The sequence below is a fragment of the Pygocentrus nattereri genome, chromosome 8, assembly GCF_015220715.1.
Source record: "Pygocentrus nattereri isolate fPygNat1 chromosome 8, fPygNat1.pri, whole genome shotgun sequence".
Lineage (NCBI taxonomy): Eukaryota > Metazoa > Chordata > Actinopteri > Characiformes > Serrasalmidae > Pygocentrus > Pygocentrus nattereri.
In genome coordinates this window covers 105,463-117,500 of record NC_051218.1, presented here as the reverse complement: position 1 = coordinate 117,500, position 12,038 = coordinate 105,463, and the positions used below count along the sequence as shown (strand labels likewise).

The window sequence follows — 12,038 nt, the reverse complement described above, 5'->3', positions numbered from 1 at the left end:
AATCACTGCACTGAAGCACTGGTTAAGGAGAGAGGTACAGCGCTGCCTCTGCAATTTCACCCTCTTCTAGTGTACAACTAAAAGCCTTGTTTTTAAAAGCCTTGTTTGTTTGCATTTTCCCTTTTTATTTGCTCCTCTGAGCTCACAGCATAGCCTCCCTGAGATGATCTCAGTAATAATGCAACAGGACAGGGCTGATATCTGATGTTATATGAGCAGGGCAGCAACAGACCCGTCATTGTGCTCTCCTGTGTCCTTTTCCTGTCCAGGTCACCGAACCAGCCAGTGAGGTCCCTGATCATATCAGACCCAACCACCTCATTAAGGAGCTCACTAAGGAAATTCGCCTTTTAGAGGTACTTTCTGGAATCTCAGTAATGGACCCCGGATGTAGAAATGATTTAGATCAGCAGTGTCAGACTCCATTCCTGGAGGGAGGGTTTAGCCATTCTGCCTCCGTTAGCGTGCATTATTCGACTTATTTGTTCATTAGTAAGGCCTTAATCAGTTTTATACAGACAGCCTAGTGTATTATGGCTTTTGGTGCACTATGGCACAAGGTTCAGTGGCAAATTGGATTTTTATTGGCCATGTGCAAATGCAAAATGCATTTTAATATCTTCCTTATGTAAATCTTACACACAAATCTGTGGCCAAATTAGCCGTTTTGAAAGATGAACATACTGCTTGCATGAATAGTGTAGATTTGTTGAGTTTTCAGTAGGGAGGCGAGGTCTGCTGCCGCGAGATAAATCTGTGATTGGTTTTGGAACTTATTACCTTTTTTATTGCTGAAGAGTTTTCATGTTTGATATACACATGTGAGGGAAGGCCACACAAAAAGTGGGTGAAGATATTATTCAGGTAACCAGTAACATATTCCTGATTTTAAATTGAAATAAGAGCAGAATGATTTGATGTGTAAATAATTTAATCCCTGTATTTAATTGAAAATGGTACCAAAACAACATGTTGAAACTGAGATATTGTATTGTTTTTTGAAAAATATATGCCCATTTTGAGTTTAATGCCTGCAGTCCAGACCAGGCACTCCTTGAAAAAAATTGGCACATTAGGAAACAAAAACATAAAAAAAGCACAACCCAAAAATATGACTTGTTTTCAATTATATACAGGGTTTAAATGATTTGCACATCATTGCATTCTGTTTTCATTTGCACTATCCACAGCGCAATGGAAGGCACAGATTTGTGGTAGGATCTAAAAAGATGAGTTCTTGGGAGTCTAACCTTAATAATGGCAGCAGCTAGGTGAAGCCTCAGATATGCTGAAGAAAATAAAAATAGAATAAAACCATTTCAGCATCAGGTGTAAATAAGCAAGAGAGCATGAAACCAAATATTCTTTCTTTAAAGCATATATATATATATGTGTGTGTGTGTGTGTGTGTGTGTGTGTGTGTGTGTATATATATATATATTTTTTTTTATAGTTTTACGCACACTATTTTTTTAGCTACAATACAGCTACACCCTTGCGGATGTTTTTCAGATAGAGAACTTTAACAGTGCTGCCTCATCGCTGAGTTTTTTTGCTGACAGCTTCATAAATGGGTAGAGTTAGTAGATTTGCATCATAAGCTGCGGTCTTTGTAAATCAGACGTTCAGTTCAAGAACACCTGAGTACATGCGTTGAATTTAGTGACCCTTCTTACCGGTGTACCAGTCGTACCTAACAGGCATATAGGTGGAGCTATTAGACAACGCAGCTGTCACAGAGTCATCACACAGTCAGATGAGTAAGATGACCCCCTTTACAAAAGGAAAAAAGACATTAGCTAGCCAGAACCAGTCTGTGACTCACATAAACCCACACAGAGCAACAGGTCATTCTGCGGTTGAAGCCCCTTCATAGTTCCAGCTAATGTTTACTAGATTAGCATGTAAATTCGTGTGACCATGACCACACAAGCTAATGAGAACTCCGCCTACTTTAACAGTTGGGGTATGCAGTGGGACGTAGACACAGTCACTCGACCAGGATACAGACAGTTCTGGGATCGGATATGTAACTGTACAGTGCTATGTCATACCATAACATCTTTTGACCAGTGCAGTCCTCAGGGACTCTTAGCACATCAAACCGTGACTAGGCCAGATAATCAATATTTTATTAGGTCATAATTGTCTGCCTTAGGGATCTTGCTTCAAGGTGAGGTACATCTCAAGGGCAGGATTGGGAACATCTTATGTAGTCTGTACGAAATGGTATGCTAACAAAAATCTGCACCCTATAGGAGGAGCAGAGTGGGAGTGGTGGAAACAAGCCAATGAAAACTCAGGGAAGCTTAGCATGTCTATCTACGAGGTCATCGCATGAGAGGGGGCTCCAGGCCCCCAGGAACGGCAGGCGGCTTCGGCATCACCACCACCATCGTGACTCACATGCACCTAAGGCTCCATCCAACCTGGACATCTTTGAACAGCATACCCAAGAGGTTCTTAAGAGGCTGGAGATAGACCCCTTTGAAGAGGCATGTGTCACCAATGCCTACAACTATTTTCAATAGTGTTGTCCAAGATGTCACGGAAAGGTAGTAATCTGCGGTGAGGTTCTGCTTGTGTTCAGCAAACTAAATATGTGCTGTCATGTCTTTTCTGTTCAGGACTCATCCTTCAGCCCGAAGGTGAACTTCAACAAACTGTCCACGGCCTCAGCTGCTGCAGCTGAGAGAAGCCTAGACAACCATTTGCATCTGGTGCTGTGCAATGGCCGCATTGTCAAGTAAGAGAGAGTTCACAACCTGCCTTATGCATGTTACTCAGTAGGCCTACAATGATGGTGTGAAATCAGAATGCACTCTGAGCTATGAGGTATTTCGGTGTTGAGGAGGATCCCTGCATGTTTTTCTTGATGATCGGTGGGGTGATTGGAGGGGGAGGTGGAACAGGATGTTGTTGGTTAATATTATTTTCCCCCTTCTGGTGTATGATTAAAGATCAGAAGATGTTTTAGGGGTAGATTATGGGGAAAAACAAGATTTTTTTTCCCCCTGATGTAAGCGTGGGCAAAAGTTTAGAAGCGTAATATTGCAGTACTTGAAAACATTTTTATGATCCAGAGGTACACAAAGTGTCTGTGTTTCATTTTATAAGGTTTCATGGGCCTTAAATAGACCAAAGGAGTTAATGGTGCATTGAAAATGCTATTAGAAAACAATACAATGTATTTTTAGGGCCTGTATGCTAATATATAGTATATGTATATCATTTTAAATGTATTTTTACCCAAGGTTCTCTATTGTCATTAAGTCTTTTAATCAAATCACTCCTTATAACTTCAGTGTGAATGGGCAGAGCTAAACTGCTGTAGGCTGACAAGTCAGATATTAAAGGTACTGGTTTTCATGACATTAAAAAAACTCATTGAAAACAGGCTGTTACTGCGTAGTTTCCTGCATAAACTGGGCAGTAAATGGTACGTTTTAAAACTTACAATGTTTATATACTACATCAAAATGATAGGGGCCCTTAATATATATGATAGGGGCAGCCGTGGGCTGGAGGTTAGGGATTTGGCCCTGTGACCGGAAGGTTGCCGTTTCGATCCCCAGAGCCGACAGCACATGACTGAGGTGTCCTTGAGCAAGATACCTAACCCCCAACTGCTCCCTGGGCGCCGTGGAAGTGTGCTCACTGCCCCCTAGTGTGTGTGTGTTCACTAGTGTGTATGTGGTGTTTCACTTCACGGACGGGTTAAATGCGGTGGTGGAATTTCCCCGTTTGTGGGATTAAAAAAGTATCATTTAACTTAACTTTAGCACTTCACATACTGCCCTAGAATAATTCCAATTCAACAGGACTGAATATGCCATTTGTAATGGAGCTTTCAGCTGCTCAGTGTTGCCATGGTATGCCCAGAAAAACATACTGTGATGTAATTTATCATGATAAAGATAAAATACGGTCATCTTGAACACCCCTAATATGATGAATTGTGCTTAATATTATCCGAATGCTCAGGTCAATTTTCGTTTCAGGCTAATTTAAACATTAAAGAAAACGTTGGGCGAAGTTCAGCATGTTATTGTAGGAAAGACTTGATGCCCATTTAGAGAGGACATTGCTGCTTCGATGTTTTTTGCTGTCTTCTATGTAATGACTGTCAAAATGATCAAGTGCTCTGCCAGTGAATGAACAGCATTCTAGGTTTATACCAATCATGTAGTGCTTGTTGTTCCTTGTTTGTCCTTCATAACTTTACATTGTCCATGCAGAGATGAGAGGTGGCAGGTTCAGGACAAGAACCCACCAGAGAAAGGTGCAGGTGAGCAGAAGAGGTATGCCTTGAAGGTGAAAATGGAGGGGACGGATGAGGAGCAGGAGAAAGAAAGACATACAGCAGAACAGGAGAAGAAATCTTCCTTTAGAGGTGAGTTGCTGCTGAAATAATTGTTGATTTATGTGTTTTTATTTGGACCCCTTTCACCTCAGCCACAACTTCTTAGTCTCATATAATAAAAATGAGAATAGAAAATAAGCTGATCTGTGATAGCATTCAGTGTGGAGCTAATGTTTTTTTCCCCTATGGTTTTCAGACGTGTTTAAGCGGGAGAGCTTGGATCTTAGGAACAACGAATTGGATGCTTCATCCGACTCTGAATCCGAGGGCCATTGTATTAAGCAGGTAAGCTATGCTGGGCTGTCACCTTTGTTGTCCTGGAATGACAACCTCATATCGTCTATAAATTTCTAGGAGAAAGAACGTAAATACATATTGGATCCTTTTATTGTTCAATTCTTCAAGAAATGCTCACACAATACAAAAGACTGCTGGTGTTTTAAAATAGTGTGGTTAAAATAAATTAAAAAAAAAAAAACGGAAAAACTCAAAAAAATTGAGCTGCAAGACTGACAGTAGCGATTCACACCTGAAAGAATTCAAAGCCATTCTTTGACTTTCTTTATCGCAGTTCAGGTCAGACTGTTGAACAAGCTTTGATGCTGCTGAGGCCATCAGTCTTCCTCTGCTAGCATTAGGCCAACTTGCATGTTTCTCTGTTTGTGCTCTAAAGAAAAAGCATCTGTCATCTGAAGAAGACTCAGAGAGCTCATCAAGGGAGGAAGAGGAGGAGGAGGAAGTGGTGAGAAAGGAGAATGCCCTGTCCAAAAATATGACCAGGCATAACTCTAGCAGCATGACAAATTCCAACTACATCAGCCCACAACTCGAACACCACGAACCTCTGAAAAGGTCAGAAGAGATTCCATGTTTTGTTTATTCACACATAATGTGCTTTCCCATGAATTCCTGAATTCAGATGGTGATGAGAACTTTTATAAGCTGACATCTTATATCTGGATCAGTCATGGGCTAGAGGTTAGGGAGCCAGCCCTGTGACGGGAAGGTCACCAGTTCAGTCCCCAGTGTGACTGAGGTGTCCTTGAGTAAGACAGCTAATCCCAAACTGCTCCACTAGTGTGTATGTGGTGATTCACTGCACGGATGGGTTAAATGCGGAGGTGAAATTTCCCCGTTGTGGGACTAACAAGGCTCACTTAACCTTAAAACTTCATCAGAACTATTTCACTGTATTAAGATGTGTTGTGGATCTGTGTATGCAGAGACCCATCTACCTCACCAAGTACAGAAGAGGATGCTATTCAGGGCATGCTGTCTATGGCAGGTCTGCTGTTCCCTCACTCATCAGAGGAGGGTGCCAACTCCCAGGAGTCCTGGTGGTCCTGCACCACTCATCCTTCCCCTGACTACAGTAAGAGTTTGATAGAAAAGTCAGAGTGCTTACGTTTGTATTGTGCTCTCCTAGTTGGCCAATACAATCTCCAGCATCTCTATTTCCTGAAATCCACATGTGCTGTACAAACTGTTCTTCTGGCTTTCCTTTTGTGATTTTAGGTGGGAAGGAGCCGATATCAGGAGAGGAGAACCTTGATTCAGACAGCAACTCCACAGTCAGCAGCCAGGTAAATTCAGGACTGTACATATGCATGTGTTATGTATGCTAGATCTAGAGCTTTAAGGTGTTTTGCTTTGGGGGTTTATAATACTTTTTACATTAAACGGACATTCAGGCCTAAAGCCAGCATTTAATAGGTTACTGGTCTTATGTGATGTTGTGTAGCTCAGCATTGCATCCTTCAGCCTCATCAGCTTGACAGAATTCACAATTTTGCATCCTTTTAGTATTTTTATCCAATATTCTCTTGCTGCAATACCCAGCATGCATTTTACAATTACAACATACAAACATAGGGAATCCCCACAGCACATAAAAATCATGACTGCTAGCATAGCTAGCTGTTCCAAACAGCCCATCCTTAAGTATCATTGTAGTTTTTTAAGCTTCTCTCACCCTCAAGATAGCCGGCACCATCATCATCATCAGAACGGTATTTTTCTAGTCCTTAAACATGTAAAATTCACTCTAGATATGGTTATTACACCACAGAAGGCAAGTAGATGTATTTATAATGGATAAAATGATGGTTACATTTACTTTGGTTTAAAAAGTATCTGAATAGACAAGGAGTCGATTAGTATTACGGATTTTTATTGACTTAGTATGCCAGTCATTAAAAAGACTGCTGTGCAGTATCTGAGTGATTTTACACTATAACAGAATGAACTATTAAACTGACATGTTGGTTAGAAAAACTAAAACATGTCAAATGCATCTAAACTTCACCACTGGAATAAGGATAGCACAGCATAACCCAGAAATCATATAGGAAAGAAGCAGTTGCGGCAGGCATGTAGGTCTATAATGCTCAAGATACGTTCTTTTAAAGTTCATTTATCTTATTTATTGTTTTTTAGCCACTGCAGTATAAAAAATAAAGTATTTGACACATGTTAGAATAATTCTGCTGCTCTGATGGATCGTACTCACTGCTGTTTGTCTGTATTTGTGGAGCAGGAGGAGCGGCGGGTGCTGAAGCCGCAGCGCAGGGAGGGCCAGAGCCTGCTGGACAGTCAGGGCAGCTGCAGCAGCAGTGAAGCTTGGGGTAGCCATACTCACTCTCCAGGGCGTGAGGACAGCCCCCCATCAGGCTACCAGTACTGCGAGACCTCACTCTCCCCACCCCTGCACCCTTCTAAGCGGCTTGCCCCCAACCCCCCACCAATCAGCAACCAGGCCACCAAAGGTGCTAAACTGATGTTTTTTTTCTTCAACTCATCCCTGAAGTACCTGTTAAAATGTTTACTTCAAACAAGAAAAAAAACTTTCATAACATAAAAGTTTCTCTCGGTCCATAGATACATACATAAAGGCCCAGTCCCATTTCTTCTTTTTACCCCTACCCCTTGTTTTCGAGTGTCACCCTCACCCCTTGGAAATTAGTTACAACGGGTAGTGGTTAAAATCTTGCCTACGAAATGGGACAAACCATCATCCGCCTTCAAAGAAGAAGATATAAGACAATTATTTATTATCACCCCCCTAATTCTTCAGAGAATTAAGCTGAAGTCAGAGATTCTCCAGATTCTTGAGAATTTTCCCGTTCTACCTTAAATGGAGCAGCAGTTACATTCTGGCGTGATACTGCCGGACTAACGTAATTTAAGGTGGAACGGGAGAGTTAGCTGGCTAGCTACCGAGACATTAGCATGCTATCAGCGTTTTTATGCGCTTGTTGTGAAGAGAACGACCATAAAACCCTGAAACGACATTAAAGTTAGATAAATACAGCGGTAAACGGAGAAAATCCTCACAGTTGTGGGTTTCTTTGGTCGCTCTCCCAGCTATCTTACCGGCTTTTCTGTCTTCCTCATAACACTCCGTTCGGAGGCCCTGCAGCCCGGACGCTTCGCCCTTCCCCTCTACCTCAACAACCATCGGGACACCCAACCCGAGACCTGAACGCCCAAAACGGAGGGCTACGGGCTCAGTGGTAGGGGCGAGGGGTGAAATGGGATTGGGCCAGAGTGTTCCTTATGATAGTTGCCAAACTTCCATCCAACTGTTGAATTAAATGCAAGCAAATAACTGAAATATTGAAATATTGAAACTGAAATAAATAAATAAAGCTGCAATTTTAGCATTTAGCAACTTCCTATGTCAGGTTTGTATAAACACTGAGAAATATGGGCCAAGTTTATAGAAAAATCTGTGATGTTGAGTAGCTTATTTTTGGCTTATTTTACATCATTAGAGCTCGGAGATAACAGGATAGCAGCTCAAGAAATGGACACATGACTGACTGATTTATTCAGCAGATGGGTTGTGATCACATTTTACCACACTTCTTTTTTTTCCATCTGTGAAAAATGTGTCCACCTCATTCACACATTCACAATTTCATCCATTTTCTTTATGTTTTTCCGTATTTGCCATTCCCATCAAGTCTTTTTGATTCATTATGCTATAATGTGCTTTAAACTACATGGGTAGAAACCTAGCTAGTGAGGCTTGGGTAAAAAAGTGTGTTCAGTGTTTTCATTGTGTCTGTCATTTATTCACTCTCTCTTCTTTCACAGGTAAGCGCCCGAAGAAAGGCATGGCTACGGCGAAGCAAAGACTGGGGAAGATCCTCAAGCTCAACAGACGTAAACCCTTCTTTGTGTAGTACTGAAGGTGGCAGCGTCCTCAGACGGACGTTTTCCCTGCGTTAGGTGACGGTATTTAAAGAGCACAGTTCTACACACTGAATCCATCCACAGCACAGCATTGGCTGCCATCAGTCTTCAGCTGGTAGCGGAGAATATTAAGAGCTTGTGGATGTCACCTAAGAAGAAGAAATCTTCGCTAACTTGGAATCTAGCATTTCTCACTGAATGTGTTCTGAAGACAGGAAAACTGAAGAGGAGATGGATCCTGGATTTAATTTGACCATAGGGTTCTAGATTTAAAGTTTCTTGCCATCTTTCCCACCGGAGGCAGTGCCATGAAGAAGGTTCATCTGTATCCATCACGCCACATTCCAGCGTCATGCGTTCAATGACGTCTTGTGTGAAAACTGTGCCACTAATGGCGCACGAGCGATGAGTGGATTGGCTAAATGGTGCTAGAGGTGTATGTGCACTTGCTGTGTACAAGGCCAATCTCAGTGCGGAGAAAGGAAAGTAGCCCTCATCTTCCTCATTTCTCTTTCAACATTATTCATTTCTTCAAATGAACTCCTTCACCCTCGTCTCCTTCAGGATTGAAGCCTCCAGGAGAACTTTTTTTTTTTTTTTTCCTATTTTCAAGCTACCTGGACCTCCATCCTCAGATCAGGGACAGGGATGGATCTTGTTCTCACGTTTTAGACGAATTTAAAGTATTTTTGTTAGCATTTTTTACACCCATGGATCCCCTTTTTTTGCGTTTCAGTGAACGGTCAGGAGGCGCCCCCTGGTGGTTAAAAAGCATATCATGGGGATAAACGTGTCATGTACTGTTGAATTGTCACGTGGAGCTGAATAATGAGACATTTTTATCTTAATTTATTCCTTTTTTTTTTTACATTTTTGGTGCTTTTCATTTTTTTCTATTCATAATGCTTGTTAAATTGTATATTTATTACTGTTGAGTGAACACATTTTATTTTAATATGATTTTTTATGGTGCTCTTGTTTAATGGGTTTGCTTGTTTCACAGTGCAAACACACTGTTGAGAAAGAGGAGCATTGTTTGACATAATCTCATAAACCTAATGAGTTCATCCACTTCTTACAGTATGTTAGTATTACAGTCTTAGAAGATGGATTGCGGAGTAAATTTAAATAATGGGTGCCCATGTGGTTCCATTACAGTGGCATTTAGCTTCATGTAAGCCCACCTTATCACAGAATCGAAAACAATGCTGATGTCCTTTTAAGGAATGTTAACATTGCTGCTAAATTGACCGTGTCAACTGTCTATACGTGCTCTCGTGATCATTTTGAGGAATTAAGTATTCACCACAAATGCCATATAAGATTTGCTGCCTCAACAAGATAGAAAGAATTGAAACACTGTTTGAATTGGTGCTGAATATTGTAAAATAATAATAACAATAATGACCTTTTTTCTTTTAAGAATTGGTATAGTAATGATGGGGGGAGGTTGACTTGTGTTGTATTGTATTTGGCTATTTCCTCATGTTTTTACAAAGAATTGAAAGAGTATTTATTTTTCTAAGACACATCTTAATCTGTGTAGAGAGAGGTTTTGCAACTGTACCAACAGTGTGTACAACAGTGTGTACAACAGTGTGTACAATGTGTATGGGTTTTGTTTGAATTGTAGCCATGGCTTCACATATTGTGACACAGTAGGCCCGGTGTGAGTGCATGTGTTTTGACAGAATTTGCTCTGGTTCTGTTTAGTCTGAACAAGCTCAGGTAATTTTCAGGCTAGAGCTCAAGGATTTGGTCCCTTTTGATTGCCAAATAACATTATGACTTTCATCTTAAAGTTCAAGTCTATTCTTTTAGATTGTGGTGTCCCTCAGGGATCCACCTTCAGCCCTGTAAATGTCAACAGCACCAGCAGCAAAATGAGCCAATGTTGTTATAATTTTTTTTTCTTTTTCTTTTCAGGTGTTCAGGTTAATTTAAGATACAGGATACAGTCTTCCCACTCTCACAATTTCAGTCTTGATATTACTCACTGTTTTCTAAGGGTAGTTCAGGTTAGTATTTTGTCAGGAAACTCAAAAACAGTATCTTCTTCAGGTAATAAAACACTTTCCCCAGGCTTCCAGATGCTTTTCCTGTCAAAGTGAACTTACTTCACAGCTTAATGAGGTACGATGATAAACGCTCAGGGCTCATGTGACTGTTTTAACGGACAACTTTTGATATTTACTGTTTCTAAGGACTTTTGGGGGGGGGGGGGGGGGGCTTTTGGTCAAATCTGGAAGGGCAAGTTTTGATGTTCTGACTTTGTTTTTATCATGTTTGATTGGAGGTCCTTTTTCCTAAATGTCAGCTTGCTTGCACTAACAAAAAAGGTTGTACAAAGAAAGGGTTTCCCAAAGGGTTTTGCACACAGTTGAGACACATCTATCATTTATAAACATGCCTTCCTCTAATCCTCCTGAAGAACCTGAGTAGCTGGATCAGGTCTGTTTAGTTCTGGAACTACACTGCATCTCCAGGAGCAGCAGATTGGAAACCTCCATCACAAGGAGATGGAAATAAGCTGTAGGACTATCCAGAACTATTTACAGCAAATTTGACTGGGGCTTTAACTTTGTCTGAATTATATGTCCTTATTAACATATCCTCATTTATTATGGTGCTATTTTGTGTAACAAGTACTCAGTATGGCCAAAGCGCATATTATTATACTGTTGGGATGATGTTGGTGAAAAACATTTAATTGCATTTTGTTTGATGGTCAGATGGAACGTACCATTTTCTTCTGCACTAACCAAGCCCTGCACGGCTGTGTTCCAAACACTACTCTGTTCCACGTTCATAACCCTCCCTGCAAACGTCAGTGTCTCAGTAACGTTACTGGCCTGCAGGCGGGGTTTGTATCATGCAGTACTTGTACAGTATTTATTTGGCATTCTCAGTTTTATTTCTCCTTTCTTCTGCTCAGTTTTACGCAGGACGGAAGTGTCGTTGGTCATAGTGTGTGCTTTTCTAGTTTGGATGCTCTGAATTTTGACTTTTTGGTTTATCTAATTTTGTGTCGGCTATTTCTTGTCACACTGTAATAAATTGCAATGGGTCTTTGAATAGGAAACTTCAGTTGTACAATGTGGCCTGTACATATTAAAAGATTTATGAGTAAATACATTGCATGCCATTTTTATTATTTCATCTTTGTTTTTCCACTGTGCTTTGCATCTATAATATCCAAATAAGCTTGTTAGAATGGTCATTTCAGTTGCTTGGAAAGTTTTCAGTACTAACCTGTTGCCTAATATGTGGAATGTAACAGAACTGATACCATAAACGAGAGTTTTGTTCATGTGAGTTGAAGCAATAATACATTGGTTTTCTGAACTGGCCAAAACACAACAGGTGTAAAACAAATTATGCTGAAAACGGACATTCTTCACAGCTCAGATTGCCAAAATCCACTTTTTTTTTAATTATTTTTTTAGGTAATATCACATTTACAGTTCAGTTTTTAAAA

General features: G+C 40.6%; 1 protein-coding gene across 2 annotated transcripts in view; it reads left to right on the top strand.

Annotated features, from left to right (window-relative positions):
* The window catches only part of kdm7ab (lysine (K)-specific demethylase 7Ab), a 49,934-nt gene extending 38,243 nt beyond the window's left edge, over positions 1-11,691 (top strand). For both annotated transcript variants that reach the window (XM_037540716.1, XM_017722920.2), the window contains 11 exons: positions 1-34; positions 270-356; positions 2,259-2,495; positions 2,628-2,746; positions 4,239-4,393; positions 4,560-4,648; positions 5,037-5,215; positions 5,587-5,735; positions 5,879-5,946; positions 6,900-7,128; positions 8,462-11,691. The exon at positions 1-34 is cut by the window's left edge and continues 58 nt beyond it. In XM_037540716.1, coding sequence (XP_037396613.1) covers positions 1-34; positions 270-356; positions 2,259-2,495; positions 2,628-2,746; positions 4,239-4,393; positions 4,560-4,648; positions 5,037-5,215; positions 5,587-5,735; positions 5,879-5,946; positions 6,900-7,128; positions 8,462-8,550 — 1,435 coding nt within the window. In that variant the 3' untranslated portion in view covers positions 8,551-11,691. The remainder of the gene's footprint in view (positions 35-269; positions 357-2,258; positions 2,496-2,627; positions 2,747-4,238; positions 4,394-4,559; positions 4,649-5,036; positions 5,216-5,586; positions 5,736-5,878; positions 5,947-6,899; positions 7,129-8,461) is intronic.
* Positions 11,692-12,038: the final 347 nt, after the last annotated feature.